General features: G+C 39.0%; 2 protein-coding genes across 2 annotated transcripts; one reads left to right on the top strand and one right to left on the bottom strand.

Annotated features, from left to right (window-relative positions):
* The first annotated feature begins 10,256 nt into the window (after positions 1-10,256).
* LOC150035828 (uncharacterized) lies at positions 10,257-10,724 on the top strand. Its single transcript, XM_090313955.1, has one exon. It carries the CDS (start codon positions 10,257-10,259, stop codon positions 10,722-10,724), a length of 468 nt encoding a protein of 155 aa, XP_090170081.1.
* Positions 10,725-14,402: 3,678 nt separating this feature from the next.
* LOC150035827 (pleiotropic drug resistance protein 2-like) lies at positions 14,403-19,185 on the bottom strand. The gene is made up of 8 exons (XM_090313954.1): positions 18,790-19,185; positions 18,560-18,678; positions 16,793-16,913; positions 16,607-16,695; positions 15,773-15,857; positions 15,397-15,687; positions 15,224-15,314; positions 14,403-15,127 (listed from the first exon to the last, which is right to left on the bottom strand). Exons 1-8 carry the CDS (start codon positions 19,039-19,041, stop codon positions 14,403-14,405), a joined length of 1,773 nt encoding a protein of 590 aa, XP_090170080.1. The 5' UTR covers positions 19,042-19,185.
* Between the last annotated feature and the right edge of the window lie 1,447 nt (positions 19,186-20,632).

Below are 20,632 nucleotides of genomic sequence, written 5' to 3'. Positions count from 1 at the left end.
TACCAGGAAACTTAGAGGAATTTACACTTGGATTCCACTGGGGAAACTTAAGTACACAACGCAATTTCATCATCACATATCATCCACATTTCCACTTCATAAAATCAAGTATCAAGTTTTTGGCGCCGTTGTCGGGGACTTCGACAAGATAGAGTGCTAACGGTAATTTTTCTGATTTCTTTATAGACTCTCAATCTCTGACGAATTACGACCCAAAGATTGAAAGAATATTTCGAAAGAGATTCATAAACCGTCAACAATAACCACAGTTAGACAAGGAAGAGATGGCAGAGCAGCTTGAAAATGGAGCACCAAATGATAATAATGTCATGGCGAATCCAATTCTGTTGGCAAACGATCGCAATAAACCCATTAGGGACTATACATCGGCAAACCTCTATGATTTCTCTCTGGGAATCATGAGGCCTACCCTCGACGGAAGCAGATTCAAAATGAAACCGGTGATGCTGCAGATAATCCAGACTGCAGGTCAATTCGGAGGAAGGCGTGGCGAGGTCTCGCACACCCACCTCCGAAGTTTTATTGAAATCGGCAATACTTTTGTGTTCCCGAACATCTCTATTGAAGAAGTTCGATTAACGTTGTTCCCATTTTCTCTCTGTGATCAAGCTAGGCAATAGGCATATTCTCTCGAGCTGGGAGAGATCACTTCTTGGGAGCAGATAGTGGAGAAATTTATGAAGAAGTATTTTCCACCCACCGATAATGTCAGACGAAGGAAACTTATTACAAATTTTGAACAAGATATGAACGAATCGCTCAGCGATGCTTGGCGAGGTTTAAGAGGTTGGTTTGGGACTGTCCACATAATGGGTTGCTAGACTGCCTTCAAATGGAGATTTTCTATCATGGTTTGATCCCGCTTCACAAACCGCTGTCAATGCAGCAGCCGCTGGTGGTCTAGTTGATAAAATATATGACGAAGCAAAGAATATCCTGGATCGCATCTCTAAGAACCATAAAGATTGGAGAGAGAGCGACCAAAGATTGAGACTCAAAAACACTGACGCAAAACCAAATGACAGCAATGATGAATTGAATCCAAGGAATTGCGATCAGCAGCCAACACCACAAACCGGGCAAATCAACACAATCAGTCAAAACACCGTAAGGTGTGCGACTTGCGGTGATGGGCACGCGATGGAATATTTCCCGCAAAATCCACAATCTGTCTACTTTGTGAAAAATAATCCCTTTTCAAACACCTACAACCCCGGGTGGAGAAACCACCCCAATTTTGCTTGGAAAAATCAAGAACAAAATTTCCAACCTATGGCGCAAAAAGAAGAACCACTAGGATTCTTCTCTCGCAACAACGGTCAAACGAGCAATCAAGCAAGTAACTCATAACAACCACCACAATCCTCTTCTCTAGAGAGCCTATTGAAGCAATACATCTAGAAAAATGAAATCGTGCTTCAAAGTCAGGTCACATTCATTCGTAATCTCGAATTACAAATGAGCCAGATTGCGAGTGAGCTGAAAAGTAGACCGCAAGGAGCTCTGCCAAGTTCAACCGAACTTCCATGCAACTTGGGGGGATCAGGTAAAGAGCAATGTCAGATTGTGACATTGCGTAGTAGGAAGACTGTGGAGGGAGAAAATAAGGAGCTTAGTAGAATAACTTCCATTGCGACTGAACCTGAGATTGCGATGACACAAAAAGAAGAAAGAGAAAAAGAAGCAGTAGAACCAGAGGTTGCTTCGACCTCGAAGACAACTGAAACGGGAACCGTGAAGGTTCAGTTACCCCCTTTCCTACAGAGACTAAGAAAGAAGAAAAACGAAGAGGTACAGTACCAACGCTTTTTATCTATGTTAAAGCAATTATAGTTAACATTCCTTTCAGTGAAACGATTGAGGAAATGCCTGCCTACGCCAAGTTTCTGAAGGATATGATAACTAAGAAGAGGGGAGATGGAAAATTTGCCACGGTGGCGTTAACGCAAAGTTCAAAATCCATAATTCCATCGAAGATGAGTGATCCTGCGAGCTTTACAATTCCTTGCTCCATATGAGGACTCTACATTGAGCAAACCCTGTGTGACTTGGGAACCAGCATAAGTTTGATGCCTTTGTCAATCTTTAGACAATTAAATGTGGGGAAACTTGTGCCCACAACAGTGACTCTCCAACTGAGCGACAGATCTCTAATTCATCCAAAAGGAAAGGTGAAGGATGTGCTGATAACAATTGATAAATTTATCCTGCCAGCTGACTTCATCATTTTAGACTATGAGGCCGACAAAGATGTGCCCATCATTCTAGGACGACCTTTTCTATCAACGGGTCGTGCTCAAATTGACGTGCATAAAGGAGAAATCACTTTGAGTATCAACGGGCAGAAGCGCAAGTTTAATATAATTCGTGACATGAAGTTTCGGGATGAAGAAGACCTACACAACTCTAATGATGACCAGAATTCAATTGAAGAAGAAAAGTTTGATAAAGAGGATGAAGAAGAGGATGCCAACGCATCCATTGCTGCCTGCAATGCGATCATAACAAAAACAAACAAGGAAGAAGAAATGATCGCAAAGCAAGAAGAAGGGCCAATAGAAAAAGAAGAAGAAAAACAACGCAACTTTCCCTAGTGGAGCCACCGACACTTGAATTGAAGACCCTATCAACCCATGTAAAGTACGCATTTTTGGGGCAGAATAAAAAGCTGTCAGTTATTATCTCCTCTGCACTCAACGAAGATCAGAGAATGCGTTGATAAGCATTCTCAGAAAACATGTGTGAGCAATTGGTTAGACGCTCATCGACATCAGAGGAATTAGTCCTACGTACTGCATGCACCACATTCGTCTTGAAGATGACCACAAAGCGACAATTGAACATCAATGCAGACTCAACCCTTCGATGGAGGAGGTCGTCAAGAAGGAAATTATCAAATGGCTAGATGCGAGCATTATCTATCCCATAGCAGATAGTATGTGAGTCAACCCTCGTGCAATGTGTGTCGAAGAAGGGCAGAATGACGGTAGTCCCGAATGAAAATAATGAATTAATACCGCAAAGGATCATCATTGGATGGCGTATATGCATAAACTACCGTTAACTAAATGCGGCCATAAAGAAATATCATTTTCCTCTGCCATTTATCGATCAAATGCTAGATCGACTAGCAGGGAATGATTTTTGTTGCTTCCTCGATGGTTATGTCGGATACAACCAAATCATGATAGCTCCAGAAGATTAAGACAAGACCCCATTCATCTGTCTATATGGGATATTTTCTTTTCGCCGCATGCTGTTTAGCCTCTGCAATGCACCAAGCACGTTCCAAAGGTACATGATGGCTATCTTTTCAGATTATCTCGAGGACTCCGTAGAAATATTTATGGATGACTTCTCCATTTATGGGAACACTTATGAAGTCTGCCTAACCAACTTAGAGAAGATTCTGAAGAGATGTGAAGAGACGAATTTAGTGCTCAATTGGGAAAAATGTCACTTCATAGTGAAGGAAGGCATAATGTTGGGGCATAAGGTCCCCCGGGATGGGTTGGAGGTGGACAAAGCAAAGATCGAAACAATTGGAAAACTTCCACCTCAAACCAGCGTGAAGGTTGTGTGAAGCTTCTTGGGGCACGCTGGATTCTACAGAAGATTTGTCAAAGACTTTTCTAAGATAGCATAACCACTGAGTGCTTTGTTAGAGACTGACAGAAAATTTGAATTTGACAACAATTACCTCAACGCATTCAGAGTTTTGAAAGATGTGGTGATTACCGCACCCGTGTTGATTGCGCCGGACTGGACACTGCCATTTGAAATCATGTACGACGCAAGCGGGTATGCGATGGGAGCAGCTTTAGCGCAAAAGAGAAAAACAATTTTGCATCCCATCGCATACATAAGTAAGACATTAAATCCTGCTCAAACAAATTATACCACCACAGAGAAAGAACTCCTTGTAGTAATTTTTGCGTTGGAAAAATTTTGGACATATCTATTGGGAACGAAGGTACTCATCCACACCGATCACTCGACGATCAAATACTTAATGATAAAGAAGGATACAAAGTCGAGGTTGATCAGATGGGTTATTCTCCTTCAATAATTTTATATCGAAATAATTGACCTGAAGAGGACAGAGAATCAAGTTGCAGATCACTTTTCCAGACTGGAAAATCCTAAGGTTGACCGCAATGAGTCTGAGGTGAGTGTCGTATTCCCAGATGAGCAGCTATTCCATATAGAAGAATTGCCTTGGTATGCAGACATAGTCAATTATTTGGTTTGCGAAAAATTCCCTGATGATTACACCTATCACCAACAGAAGAAGCTCAAGCACGAATGCAAACACTATTATTGGGATGAGCCGAATCTGTATAAAAGAGGTGCAAACCAGATTTTTCGATTATGCGTACCAAATGCTGCTCAACAACGCATATTGTCACAATGCCACGACTCACCATATGGTGGGCACTTTGTAGGGCAGCACACCGCAGCCAAAATTTTGTAAAATGGATTCTTTTGGCCTATATTATTCAAGGATGCGACTGACTACGCAATGAAATGTGATCGATACCAACGCACAGGTAACATTTCATGGAAAAAACGCAATGCCAATAAACACTATCTTGGAGCTTAAATTCTTCGACGTATGGGGGATTGATTTCATGGGACCATTCCCTCCCTCGGGTGGTAAGCATTACATTTTATTAGCCGTTGATTATGTCTTCAAGTGGGTAGAGGCAATAGCATGTACTGCAAGCGATGCGGTGGTAGTCTCCCAGTTCCTGAAGAAAAATATTTTCACTCGTTTTGGCACTCCCCGTGTCATCAGAAGTGATGAAGGATCCCACTTTGTCAATCGCAATATCAAGGAGTTGCTACGCAAGTACAACATTCTCCACAAAGTGTCCACCGCATACCATCCGCAAACGAATGGTCAGGTTGAAGTGTCCAATTGAGAAATTAAGCTGATACTTGAGAAGGTAGTAAAGCCTTCATGGAAAGATTGGGCAATGAAGCTCGACGATGCATCGTGGACATACCATCAAAACACCAATAGGTATGTCCCCGTATGCGTTGGTATTTGGTAAGGCGTGTCATTTTCCTTTGGAGCTAGAGTATAAGGTATTGTAGGCGGCAAAGAAGCTGAATGTTGATTTGAAGAAAGTAGGAGAAGAGCGAAAAATGCAGCTGGTCAAGCTAGAAGAATGAAGGATCAACACATATGAGAATGCGGAGATTTATAAGGAGCACACCAAGCGCTGGCATAACAAACGCATATGCGGTAAGAACCTCCAAGTCGGGCAAAAGGTCTTACTCTTCAATTCAAGACTGCGACTCTTCCCGGGAAAATTAAAATCACGCTGGTCCGATCCCTTCATCATCAAAGAAATATTTCCACATGGTGCGGTAGAGCTGATCACTGAGGATGGCAGTCGGACATTTAAGGTTAATGGACAGCGAGTTAAAGCATATTGCAGAGGCGATTTCCAGCTAGAAAAAGCCTCCGTGAAGATGAAAAACCCAGACTACCCCTTACTTGACTCTTGAACATTTATCCCTTCATCACTTTACTATTATTTAAGCTATCTGCATCTTACTTATTTTTATTTTTCTGAAAAAAAAAATTCGTTATTTTACTTTAAATCATTTAACCCTCTTTTTGTTTGTCCACAACGATTAAGGCACAGGATTGCGGAGATGTTACATGAAGACGCAAATTATCTCACTCCATCACCGCAATCCACAAAAGATAGATCTCCACAAGGATGGATGTGTCACTACACAATGTTGGCGATAGCGATTTGGGGGTGTACTCTTCCTTATCTTTATTTCAAATTTTGCGCTATCACATTGCATTTTAGTTTTCAAAGTTTTATCACCCCATCCTCTTTGATCACCGCAATCATTTGACATAGATAAATTTAGTAGTTTACCGCATTCTATTTCTTTGCCAAGTATGATTTCAATGATAAAAAATATGCTTATATGTCTTTCATATATACTAGAGTCAACTTAATCTTAAGATATTCACTTCATAAATATTTATAGAAGTTAGAGGTCTGCTAGCTTTCTTTCAAACTCTCTTTACAACGTATTCTAGAAAATCGCATGACTTATTTTCATCTTTTGGCAATGAGGACATTGCCGCATTTTAAATTTAGAGGTGATGTATTTATTTTCGATTTTGCTATTTTTTGGAAAAAAAAAAAAAAAAAAGAGTTGAGAATAATAACTCCACGGTCAACGCAATGGGAAACCCATGTTGACAAGAGTTAAGTTGTGAAAGGCACTTACCCGTAGTTGGATGTCTGCATGACACACGTGGGGGTAAGCCGAAATGAAAGTAAATCACCAGGATCAACGCATAAATAAATGACCGCAACTCCACTGCCAAATAGGTATGAGTTTAGTCTGAGAAAGAGTGCATTGCTCATAGTTGGATGTCCCATGACACCCGTGGGGGCAAGCCAAAATGAAGGCAAGGCACTTGGATCAGTGCAAGGTCAGAAAATAAAATATCAATGAAGAAATTTTGATGCAAGGATAAAATCATTTGAAACCCCGGTAGAAAATTTTTGTTTTGAAATAAATCATGCGATGTTCCAGAATTTAGTAAAGTCTTTTTGAAAGGTAAGCTTGCAGTCTCTAGGTCTTAGAAATATTTTTAGAAGAGACTTGAATAAGACTTAAGGAAATTTTGGTACATAGGATTTGAACGAAGTATTCTTGAGAAATCTAGTAAAAGAACATTGTAGTTGACTTGCTAAAGGAATCTTTAGCTTATGCTTGAGGACAAGCATTGTTTAAATTTGGGGGTGTGATAACGGGCTGAAATGCATGTTATCATAGTGCTAAAGTCTTAAACAATGTTGGATTCCGTTTATGAAATATGTTAACTTATGTCCATTAAGCACCAATTTCATAATATTGCGGCCGCATGCGTTCAATGCATTAAAACAGTTGATCTTTGTATTTTTGTGTAGAATATGCGTTAACGCAATGCAAGAATTGCGATCATAGGAAATCATTGGTCGAGTGCAATTTCACCGCAAGGCTTTGTGTTGATCGTGCTCGCAAACATTCGCCCAAGAAGGATTACCAAAACTTGGTCAACGCAATATGGTGGGTGCATCTGGGTGAACGGCCAATTAAGCACGATGGGACAGAAAGTTGATGATAGTCGAATCCAAATTAAGTTGATAGCCAATAACGGTCATAAAGTACATTCAGCTTTTTCGATGACAATTATTCGGCGCATCAGTCAGGAATTAAAGTTGTCCCATCTGTACAACCAGGAGAGAGAAACCGCCTTTCACCATAGATGCTCTATAAATACCAAGGGTATTCTTCAGAGAAAGGGTTCAACAGTTAGAGATTTCATAATTCTGTTTTCACGCTTTTGTTCTTAGTTTTCTTTCATTTTAAGGCGGACGTGAGGGAGGAAGTTGTGCTGGCAGATCATCAAGATAAGTTTGGGAAAGCGCTGGGAGCTTTAAGGACAGAGAGAGGGCCGACACCTGCGAAAGCGGGAACATCTTTAGAGCAGAATAGAGATTTCAATGTAAAAGCCTCGGTCAGAAAAGAATTGCTACCAAGCTCTCTACCTTCAACTTCCATTGTCATTCTGTACTCAACTCATTTATAAAATTGGAATTTACTTCTCTATATTTGTTCACTCTCTGTTATTCACGCATGAGTAGCTAAATCAGTTGAATGGGTTGAGAAGCATTTAACTAGCACAACTAAGGAATCTTCATTCTTTGCGATTATCTTGTTTTATGTATGTTTCATTCGTCCATTAGAGATATTCGGGAGGGTAGTCTAAGGATAGGATGGAAAGGTCAGGTTAGAATCTAGACCCGGAAGAGCCATATTAGAACGCATAAACAAAGGATAGGAGCTTAGGAATGATCACTATTTGTTATCAATGCATCGCATATATCCTTGAGATAGGATATGATTGTATGCGGTCACCTTGCTTTCATGTATCTTGCATCATCGCATAGGACAAGAGTAGAGACTTAAGGATAAGCTCTATGGACATTTTGCATTCAACACATGCGTCCTAGACTTAAGATCATCACATTTCCATTGGAAAATGACTTGCTGTGTATGGTTATAACATGATCGCATAGTCTGACGCATTCCCAAGTAATGCTAGCTAAAGATTTTCTCAACCCATTCATCGCATACTCATTGCATCTATCACACAACTACCTTTTCTCAAAACCGTCGCATTTATTTATTTTTCATCAACGCAAGCAACAAACCCAATGACTTATTTATTGATACCAACGCAATCTGTTTTCACAAGTCCTTGTGTTCGACCCTGGACTTACCAGGAAACTCAGAGGAATTTACACTTGGATTCCGCTGGGGAAACTTGAGTGTACAGCGCAATTTCATCATCGCATATCATCCACATTTCCACTTCATAAAATCAAGCATTAGGGTCAGCCTCCGAGTTCACATCAGGGTAGTTCAAACCGACATTAGCAGCAGGGTCGAGTCTATGTCACCAATCGTCGGGAAGCTGAGCATTCGAGAATAGTAGTGATAAGTACGCTCCTAATCTTGGTGCACTATGCCTTGGCATTATTTAACTCAGGCTCATCTCACTCTTTCATTTCATCGTTGTTCGTAAAGCATGTCATGCCAGTTTTACAACCCTTGGTTATGTTTTATCAGTATCTACACCATCAGAAGAAATTATGATAGCAAGTGAAAAGATAAAAGCATGTCAGTTAGAAATAGCAAACCGCACCCTTGATGTGACTCTAATAGTGTTAGACATGCGTGATTTTGATGTAATTCTTGGCATGGATTGGTTGGCTGTCAACCATGCTAGCATAAACTGTTCTCATAAGAAGGTGATTTTTAACCCCCTTAGAGAAGTCAGTTTTAAGTTCAAGGGGGTCAGAATAGTAGTTTTTCCCAAGGTGATTTCAGCGATAAAGCCTTAGGTTGATTACCAAGGTGTTTGAAGTGTCTTGGCTAGCGTAGTTGACACAAGAGAAACTGAGATTACTCTAACCTCTAAGCCAATTGTGAGAGATTATCCCGATGTGTTTCCAGAAGAACTTCCAGGGTTACCGCCACCAAGGGAGATTGATTTTGCGATCGATCTGGAGTTGGGCACTATTCTCATATCCAAAGCTCCGTACAGAATGGCTCCAGCCAAATTGAATAACTGAAGGTCTAGTTGCAGGAACTGCTTGGTAAAGGGTTCATACGACCCAGTGTTTCTCCGTGGTGTTGTTTGTGAAGAAAAAGGATGGATCGTTACACTTATGCATAAACTACAGGGAGTTGAATGAAGTAATCATTAAGAACAAGTACCCGCTTCCTAGGATCGATGACCTGTTTGACCAGCTTCAGGGTGCTACTATATTTTACAAGATTGACCTACGGTCAGGTTACCATTAACTGAGGATAAGGGACAGTGATATCTAGAAGATTGTGTTTCGATCAAGATACGAACATTATGAGTTCATTGTAATGTCTTTTGATTTCACCAATACTCCAGCGGTATTCATGGATTTGATGAATAGAGTGTTCAAGGATTACCTGGACACATTTGTAATTGTTTTCATTGATGACATCTTGGTTTATTCCAAGACAGAGGAGAAACACGAGGAACATCTTAACAAAGTCCTAGGAACGCTGAGGGAAAACAAACTATATGCAAAGTTTTCTAAGTGCGAGTTCTGGCTATGAAAGGTGTCCTTTCTTGGGCACGTGGTGTCAAATGATGAGGTTTTAGTGGATCCAGCTAAGATTGAGGTCGTTAAAAATTGGTCCTGCCCTACAATGGTCAGCGAAAGACGCAGTTTCTAGGGGTTGGCTGGTTACTATCATAGGTTTGAAGAGAATTTATCTGGCATGGCCACATTGTTGACTCAGCTAACCAGGAAGGGAGCTTCGTTTGTTTGGAGCAAAGCTTATGAGGACAGTTTTTAGGACCTGGAGCAGAGGTTGGTTTCAGCACCGGTTCTCATGGTACCAGATGGCTCTGGGAATTTCGTGATCTACAGTGATGCTTCTAAGAAGGGTTTGGGTTGTGTGCTTATACAACATGGTAGAGTGGTCGCATATGCCTCCCGCCAGTTGAAAAACATGAGTGAAACTATCCTACTCACGACTTGGAACTGGCGATAGTGGTGTTTGCTCTGAAGATCTAGAGGCACTACTTATATGGGGAAAGGTTTAGGTTTTCACCAACCACAAGAGTCTGAAATACTTCTTCACCCATAAAGAGTTAAAACATGATGCAGCGCAGGTGGCTCGAGTTGGTAAAGGACTATGACTGCGAGATCCTCTACAACCCAGGTAAGGCGAATGTGGTGGCTGATGCCCTCAGCCGAAAGGCCGCTCATTTGGTTTCCTTGATCACTAGGCAAATTCAGTTGTGTAAGGATCTAGAGCAAGCAGAGATTGCAGTGGCAATGGAAAAAGTTACTTTGCAGCTAGTTCAGTTGACAGTACGACCAACCTTGAGGCAAAGGATTATTGTTGCACAGCAGGGTGATCCGAACCTGGTTCAGAAATGTCATCAGGTAGGGCCAGCTCAGGCTAGTGAATTTTCTATGTCGGTGGACCAGGGCCTTCTGTATCAGGGACGGTTATGTGTTCTGGCAAATGATGACCTGAAGAGGGAATTGTTGACAGAAGCTCACAACTCCCCATTCTCAATGCATCTAAGCAGTACCAAAATGTACCAAGACTTGAAGTGATATTACTGGTGGCCCAATATGAAAAGGGAGATAGTTGACTATGTCAACAGATGTCTAGTCTGCCAACAGGTGAAGGCCCCAAGGCAGAAGATAACAGGTTTGCTACAGCCATTGGATGTGCCAGAATGGAAGTGGGAGAGCGTGTCCATGGATTTCATTACGGGTTTTCCCAGGACAGCGAAGGGCTTCTCAGTTATTTAGGTTGTGATAGACATGCTCACCAAGGTGGTACATTTTATTCTAGGGAAGCCCACGTACGCGGTGAGTAAGTGGGCTCAGCTATATATGAAGGAGATAGTAAGATTGCATGGTGTGCTAGTGTCAATCGTGTCTGACAAGAACCCTCGTTTCACCTCCAATTTTTGGAAGAGCCTCCAGACAGCTTTAGGGACGTGGTTAAACTTCAGTACAGCCTTTCACCCCCAGACGCATGGGCAAGAGTTCTCTAGGAGTTGGGACTCCCACTTGCATTTGGCAGAGTTTGCTTATAATAATAGCTATCAAGCCATCATTAGCATGTCGCCATTTGAAGCTATTTACGGTAGAGGTTGTAGGTCTCTTGTTTACTAGGGGGGAGGTTGAGGAGAGGAAACTGATAGGAACTGAGTTAGTGGAGTTGACAAATGAAGCCTTGCAGAAGATCAGGGCTCGAATGCTAGTAGCACATTGTAGACAAAAAAATTACGCTGATGTTAGGCATAAAGATCTTGAGTTCGAGGTAGGTGACAAAATGTTCCTTAAAGTGGCGCCAATGAAGGGTGTCCTGAGATTCGGAAAGAAGGGTAAGCTAAGTCCCCGTTTTGTAGAGCCATTCGAGATCCTAGAGCAAGTCGGCTTTGTGGCTACCATTTGGCTTTGCCACCGACTCTCTCCGCAGTCCATAATGTCATTCATGTTTCCATGCTGAGGAAGTATTTAATGAACCCGTCTCATGTGGTGGACTTTGAGCCCTTGCAGTTGAATGAAAACTTAAGTTACGAAGAGAAACCTGCCAAATTGTGGCCAGGGAGGTGAAAGTTTTGCGCAACAGGGAGATGCCACTGGTAAAGGTTCTGTGGCAGAATCATCAGTTTGAGGAAGCAACTTAGGAGTGAGGGGATGAGATGAGAACATTGCATCCAGAGCTCTTTCAGGACTATAACTTTCAAGGATGAAAGTTTCTTAAGGACGAAAGTTTGTAACATCCTAGAATCTAGATAAGATTTAAATTAGTTCGTGGAATTAATCGTTTCTTTTAAATTCAAGGCCAAAGTTTAGGCACTTAGATATTTTATTAATGGTTTGAGTTTTTCTTTTTGGAAAAAGGGAAATTTGGGGTTGTTATATATATATATATATTTTTTTTTTTGCCTTTTCCTAAAAGAAGTAGGGTTAAGGGTTTGGTTATTTTAAAAAAGAAGACATCGGGAAGTGTGCATAGAGAAAAAAAGGAAAAAGAAGAAAAAAAGAGGAAATCTTCTTCTCCTTCTCCAGCCAACGGCGCCCTTTCCAAGTTTCTTCTTCTTCCAGCCGCACGAGGAGCCCGCCGCCTAGCCGTAGCCGCCGTTGATCGCGCACCAGAAGGCGTCGCCATTCGTCGTTGATCCAGAGCCGCGTTCGTCCGGCCGCAACCAACGCCTCGCATCCCTGCTTTAACTTGTCGTTCTAGACTTGCACCGACGACCTCCGTCGACTTCAACCAGGCCATTATCGCCGTGAAGACGAGAGTCTTGCCATCCGCAGCTGATCTCTACTACGTCCTACCATCGTCGTCAAGGTCGTCGACACCCGCGGTAGTGGTCGTCCGTACAACGTCGACCTGCTCATATGGCCTCTGTTCGCGTACTGTAGGGTAAGAATAACATTGTTTTGGTAAGTTCTTTTGAGGTTTCTTGGAAGATCTTAGCTATTTAGTGAAATCTTGGCTTGACATTTAGTCCAATGTAGAATCAGAAGATCGAAGTAGAGGTTCTAAGGCATTGTAGTAGCCGCCAAACCCTTCATTGGTTTTTTTTTTGGGCAAGTTTTGGGGGTAAGTTGTGTGAGGATTGCTGAATTAATTGTTTGGATTTTGGGGATTCGCCCCAAAAATTGAATTGTGTTTGTGGTTGGTGTCAGAGGCTTTGACTCAAGCCTTTGCTAATTTAGGAGGAAGTTTCAGCTATCCATTTTCTTTTGTGTGGGCCTAAACCCAAGGTAAGTGATTTACTAACGGTTTGCCCTCGATCTTAAGCATGCGTACCACTGGTTCTAATTGGAATGTATTTTTTTATATGTCTGTATATGGATGGATGAATTGTAAACGGTTGCGTAGTTTTAGCATGATTTATGATGTTGGATGAATGCTTTATGTCTGTATGAGATTTCAGTGACTGTTAGTGTTGCCATTGGGCTATGCACATCGCATGTTGTGAGCCTCCGGGCCTGCACCATATGCTTATGTACATTATCCTTTTGGGACCACCACTTATGTTTATGATTGTGCCCTCCGGGGCTACCAATTATGAAAGCGTGCCTTCGAGTTCACCCCTTATGCCTATGTTATGCCTGTGCCTACGCCTATGATGCCCTTGTGCACTTCTGTCTCAATGAAAAGACTAACAGATCATTGATGGGCCTAGTAGTGGGTCGCCTACTAAGTATATTTTTATACTCATCCCTTTCCTTTCATGTAGGTAAGGGTAAAGATAGACCGACGAATGACAAGAGAGCTCCGTGACCTGACTATTTGGACGAATTATTACTTCTGCACTTAAGTTTCATGTACTAGAGTCTGGTTTAGGAGTTAGGCATTTTAAAAATCTTATGAAATATTCCTTGATTTAATTCCTTGATTTATTTTAAAGTTGGGTTAGGGGTACCCCGAACGATATTTCTAGGATTTCTCTTCTTTATTTATTTAAGCTTTATTTAATGAAATAAAAATTTATCTCTTTTATTTAATTATTCTTCGAGAAATGTATTGCCAAGATTATGCATGCATAGAGTAGCGTCCTAGGAACATGCTAGAAATTTGGGTCGTTACAGTTTTACCCCCGATATTACGTCTTATTCCTTAAGTTCCCAATAATCCTCTAATGAACAATTGGTTTATGATCCAATCACTAAACCAGGTCCCTCTCGGGCAAATGTGAGGGTGGGGCCCCTTGTTCAAGACATGGAGTCAGTACTTAAGGGAACAACCTCTCTACTATCCCTGAAAGCAGGTAGGAGTGAATTCCATCTTGCACCCTATGTCCCCAGCTATCTACCCATTCTTACCCGTGAAATGGAGGTTTATTAAGCCGACGCTGTTGAGCCAACCCTCACCTATGTAAATCTAAGGATAATCCCGAATAAACAATAGTTCATAGTTAGCACAGGATTGAGGTCAAGTTACCTAGGTCATCACTTTGAAATGGCCAGTCTAAAACAGTAAACAGTGTTATAAAGTAAGGTAACTAATTTAGTGGTATGATCTTGTACAAACCCATTACACAGGACGCTCCCACTCCTCATGTCACAACACGTACGAATTAGGATCACATCGTCTGAAGCACTTTACAACTCCTTGTAACAACTACTAAGTGAGCCGCATCCAATAGTGTTACCAAAATAAGACACCCAACCTTATCCATATACTATAGATCATTTTGACTATTTACTCGAACCTAATCAACTTTTATGTCTCCACATAAAGTTCAAGTACTTATGTAATAGTCATGGATCTTTTAGTTTATTGGATTTCTTTCTAAAATGAAATAAGCAATTCAAAAAAAACTTCCCACTCTCTCGGATCGAACCTGGTTTCATCTCTGTTCTTAAGAACACTGTGAATGTAATTGTAGCCATGATTGTGATCTGAAAAGTCTTAAAAATGTAAATGAAAGAGTTTCTCTTCATCAATAACCATTCCCTTGAGAAGCAAGCCTTGAGAAGTGCCCAATTGGAAAGACCATACTTTTCTGTTACTAATGCTGCAGGATGAGTTCTGGATTTGTCAAAAGGAACTCTAAGATCTTCTATGAATTGTTGGGCTACATGAAAAGAAGCAAACGCTTGGACGAAATCCGACACCGATACGTAACGGTATGGTTGGTTCTTCCTGCTCCAATATTGTTCTTGGTCCTTTTTGGAGGTAACTTCCTGCAGAAAGTCAGCAACTCCTTTCCTTTCTGGGCATCTAAATCCTACATATTCAAAGAACTCGAGAATATGCTCGCGTGGACCTTGGTACACAATCTGACCCTCTGAAAGAAGGATTATATCATCGAAAAGATTAAATGTTTCAGGTGTGGGTTGGAGTAGCGATATGACCATGCTGATGTCCATAATGTGAACCATCTGCCTCATGAACTTGACAATCTGAAAAGTGGTAGAACTGTCTAATCCTGTTGATATTTCATCCATGAAAAATGCCTTTGCAGGTCCAACCAACATTTCCCCTGGAATTTAACACACACCAAAGATTCTCTTCAAAACTAATCAAAATCAAGTGAGAAATTCAAAACATAATCATCATAATCTATAACCGAACATACCGGTGGTTACTCGCTTTTTTTGTCCGCCTGAGATGCCTCTTCTCATATTATCTCCAACCATTATATCAGCACAAATATCCAGACCAAGTATCTGAAAGAAGTTGGAACAGTTTCAATATGTTTTATATCTGTACAGATATGATCTTCCCGAAGAGAGGACATAATAGACAGACCTTTAGAACATAATCAGTGATCAGACTAGTTTCCTGGCCAGCCATAGCTGTGGCTTTCATGTATGCATCGATCTCGGGATCCGGTTTAATTCCTGTTTCTTTCTCCCTTCTAGATAATTCAACTAACAAGTCATACCTGGTTCCGACTCCGAGGCAACGTCCAGAGAAATCCAATGTCTCACGAACAGTCATTTCGCCGTAATGAAGGTCATGCTGGCTAATATAAGCACTGGTTCTTTGAGGTATGAATTCGTCGAGTTCATGACCACAATATGTAACTTTCCCGCTTAACTGTTTGACAATATATTAATTTCTCAGTTAAAATGAAGAAACAATTCTATCCATTAAGAGATGGCAGAGAGAAGTTGTGCCTGACCTTTAGATCATCATCTGATTTTCCAGCAAGTGCTTTTAGAAGTGTTGTTTTTCCTGAACTAGGAGGACCAAGTAGCAATGTCATCCTGGAAAACATAGAAAACAGAATAAGTTGTGATAACATGATGGTGTACACATAACTAATCACTTTTCTAAGCAAAAGAAAATAGCCAAAATCATAAGAGAAGTAACATTTACATAAGGTTGGCCACTAATCCCTCTAGGTGCCCGTAGTAGCCCAACCGCCCTATCTAAACCAATCAACATACCCGTCCCTACGCCCCATTGCTGGAAAGACTCAACTTCAAAATCGTACGTGGAGGTTCCACCTCATACGAGGCTTGTGAGAATATTCTCAAAGCTTCATCCTTATTTCTTTTTTCATTACATTTTCAACGTTATACTTTTGGTTAAATTACAAATTTGATCCCTATGATTTGAAGAAAGTTAGGGTTTAGTCCCTATGGTTGTTTAAAAGTTAGAATTAAGTCCCTTTGATTTGGTAAAATCTCAATAAATAGTCTCTATGATTTGATATAATCCTCATAAATAGTCCCGGACTAATTTTTAATTATAAACCATGTGAAGTAAATTCTAACTTCAAATCAGAGGGGCCAAATTTGCCGTTTAACCTATACTTTTTATCCTTGAACTTCCATAACACTTGTTTTGGTCATTTTTCCATGAAATTTTTGTGCATTCGAAATCTTAGACTCAACAATACATGTGACTCAGAACACAAATCTATGTCACACTAAGCAAATCTTAGACTCAACGAAGTATAAACATTAAGAAACATGAAAGTTAATAACCAAAATGGGAAGTTAAAATGTACCTTGAGGGCCTTATTATGCCACTTACATCTTGAAGTATCTTAACAATTCTTTTCTTTGATGGAGAGAGCCCCATTGCTCCAAGAACAGCCTGTTTATTTACCATTTTTCTCAGTAGAAAAATCATAGAAAAGCTCCCAAATTCAAATATAGATCAACAAATGAAAGAAACAATAGTTTATAAGCACCTCCATTGCATTCATGGTGGAGTTGAAAAGTGTTGGAAGTGCTCTGCTTCCAACATGTACATTCCCCTCAATGGACAATTTCTCAAATCTTATTTCAATTTTAGGAATTTCAACTCTTACCCTGTAAAGAAGAATATGATTTAGTAACTTTGCATTTTCTCACCAACCAAACAGATCATTCCCAAGCAATAAGCTCAAAGAGATGAGATGAGAGTAGATGGTTACGTCGCTACTAGGTCGTTAAGCTATGGGTATTTAATCTTTTATACATATTCTTACTACAATGCCTCATGAACTCAACTATAGAAAAAATGATTAAGGGCGTGTTTGGATTGATTTTTTAAGGGTTTAAATAAGTGTTTATAAGTGCAAAAAAAGTGTTTCTAAAAACTTGGAAAGTCAATCCAAATGGACCTTAAATGTGGTTGTTACAATAGGATTGTTGTCTAATAACCATTCAGTGCATGTTTAAAATCTATTTGCCCCTAATACCAGTTATATATACAGGATAAAAATAACTGTTTTAAATTCTTTCATATATCAAACGATGTAAAACTAACCATATTGTTCCAACTCTCAGATAATTTCTCCAATTAGTGACTACAAACATTATCGGTTGATATACTACTAATTTGTTTGGACTGACTTTCTAAGTGTTTATAAATACTTTTCTTTGCACTTATAAATACTTATTTTAAACACTTAAAAAGTTAATCCAAACAAGTCTTACATCTTTTTTACTCTATTTAAAAAAGTATTCAATTGCTAAACTGTATAACCATTTAATGCATGTTAAAAATCTATCTTCTTCTCGTAATTATTTGATTTAAGATAGGAATATAATTTATAAGTTATCTCTTGTAGATTCAATGATATAAAAAATTGTCAGTCACGTTGTTCCCGCCCCTCAATTTTTTTTTTCCAATTAGTAACTATGAAGATTAATTATAAAAATATAAGACATCTATTTGAATACTATGTTAAATCACACTGTTCATTGAACATTACTACGACTCAATCGGAAAAAATAAATCAAGAACATTCTAAGTTATTTAATCTTTTATACATACATACATACATATTTTCTCCAACCAATGACTGGAGGTTAAAATACAGAACTTCTATAGTTTGTTTAGAATAATTTGTGAAGAAAATTTACTTTAACAAAATCGATTTTTCTATAAATACTTTTGAAAAAGTGGTTTAGTATAAGTTTTTAATTATTTCATATGACCAAAAGTGTTGTAGAAATTATAATAAACAATGAAAAAAATTACAAAACTTGGACTAATTTAAAAGTTTTTTTTTTTTTTTTTTTTTTTTTTTTTTTTTTTTTTTTTTTTTGGGGAAGAAACTCTATTAGATAGATTATCCGAAAATAACTTTTAAATTAATAAAAAAAATTTAAACTTTTTTTAGAATTTATTTATCATGATTTTTTTAAAAAACAAATTTGATCCTCAAACACACCTTAGAATTATCGTGTTTTGAAAGTATTTAGGCTCTATTTGAGAATGTTTCAATTTTAATTTTCTATTTATGGACTTTATGTTTGTTTCATTCCAATTTTTTATATTATAGTTTTCACTTCCAAATTCCAAAATAAAAATAAATTTAAAAAATTAGCATTTTGTAAAGAGAAAAACATAGTAGGAACTAGGAAGTGACAACAAAACAAAGAAACATATATAAATTTATTTTGTAAAATAAAAAACTAAAAAAGTCGAAAAATATTAGGATGATCTAAAATGATTCAAAGGATCGAACCTGTCGGTTCGAGCCCGAATTCGGGTGAGAAATTTTTCATTATCTTCCTCAACAACCTTTAAAATGTTGTTCATCAACTGTCTTTTATCCTCACTTCCAATCTTTGTGACGTCAACTTCCTCATGAACAAATTTATTTTAATTTTTTTTTTTTTTTGCTTTTTTTTTTTTTTTTTTTTGTTTTTTTTGTTACTGTCTTTTATCCTCACTTCCAATCTTTGTGACGTCAACTTCCTCATGAACAAATTTCCCGCCGCTCCTCACGTGCGTCACCATCCCTTTTCTCACCCTCTCATACGTCGGAAGCCTCTCAATCGCCGCCCATTTCAGCTCCTCCTCCTCCTCCGCCGCCGTCTTCCTCCGGCTGCTCCACTCGAACACCTCCGTCGGCGCATTCCAAATCTCCCTCATGCTTGCTGACGACCTCCAGCTCCGGCTACTCGTTTGCCGTAGAAACTCGTCTCCGGTGAAGGCCGATGCCATCTTATTTTATTTATTATTAATCGCCACGTGGGCCTCCGCTAGCCCTCGGATTTCATTAATAGTTGGCTAAGTGGGTTTTTAAATCTTTTTTTCCTTTTCTTTTCGAATCTCTTCCTCTGTTGATTTTTCAACTTCGAAAGAGAAAATTAGTAAGTGTTGCAATTATTGTTCATAACTTGTGCTACATTTATAGAGCTATTTTTACGGGATTTTTTTTTTTTTTTTTTTTTTTTTTTTTGACAACCATTTTACGAGATTTCATTTACAAAGGCACAGACCAACTTTGACCTTTTTAATATTTTATATTGGTCAACGTTTCTGACGTGGAGTTCTAGAAGGACTAAATGAGTCGTGTTGTAATCATATTGATGCAGAGCTGTATGTTGTATGCATGTACATGCATGGAATACGTGTCATTCCCAAAAGAAAAATAATTATATTATCATTAAAAAAATATTTAATACTACCAACTACTTATTTATTCTATTAAATATTTGACACATCATTAAATGTTTTATTAATTTATTATTATTTATTTTATGGACCCAACAACAATAACCCATAGTATTGAAAATTTTCTTAGCGCACATATTATGTTGCCTAATTATAATTCTTTTAATCTCTCTCTCTTTTTTTTTTAAATTTTCTTTTTTCTATTGTGTGATGTAAACGGAATGTTCATTTGAGAATATTGAAATTAGAGGTATTCAAAAAACTCGATGATCCAAAAAAATCGATCAATCCAACTTAATCCATGCAGTTTAGGTTGGGTTATCAACTCATTTGAGTTGAGTTGGGTTCAAATAATTGAAAATTTTATGGATTGAGTTAGTTCATGGGTTCATCTAATATAACCCAAACCAACCCGAATTTATTATTTTTGAAAGATTTTTTGTTATAACAGTTTTCTATTTTTAGCTTTCTGTTTCCACTTTGCTGAATTGTAGTAAGAGTGGGTTGCTATTTTTTCTCCTTTATTTTCGTGGATGTAGTTTAGCTACTATTTAAGCTTAGCAGCATTATCAATAAAAGACAGTTTGTTGTGCAATTTTTTTGTTCTCAACATTCTGGTATCAGAGCCAAGGTGGTTTTGATTTTTCAAAGCAGCAGTCTTTGAAACTTTGCAGCAAAATGACTACGGAAGGAAATAAGAATGAAGGAAGTTTTGTACAGCCGGCAATTCCACGTTTCGATGGTCATTATGATCATTGGAGCATGTTGATGGAAAACTTCCTTCGATCCAAGGAATACTGGGAGTTGGTCGAACCTGGATATGTTGAACCAGCTAGCGAATTGTTGCAAACAGAAACCCAGCGAAAGAAAAATGATGAGATGAAGCTGAAAGACTTGAAAGTAAAGAATTATCTCTTTCAAGCCATTGATCGTACAGTTTTAGAAACCATTCTCAAGAAGAACACTTCTAAAGAAATATGGAATGCAATGAAGAAAAAGTTTGAAGGCAATGCAAGGGTCAAGAGGTCTCATCTACAAGCTCTTCGTAGAGACTTTGAAATTCTTGTGATGAAGTCTAGTGAAGGAGTGACAGAATACTTCTCCAGAGTCATGACGGTGGCAAATAAGATGCGGATTT

The sequence above is a fragment of the Benincasa hispida genome, chromosome 5 (assembly GCF_027475165.1).
Source record: "Benincasa hispida cultivar pf3 chromosome 5, pf3_genome.v1.1, whole genome shotgun sequence".
NCBI lineage: Eukaryota > Viridiplantae > Streptophyta > Magnoliopsida > Cucurbitales > Cucurbitaceae > Benincasa > Benincasa hispida.
The sequence above is the reverse complement of the archived record's forward strand: the minus strand, read 5'-3'. Positions and strand labels throughout refer to the sequence as shown.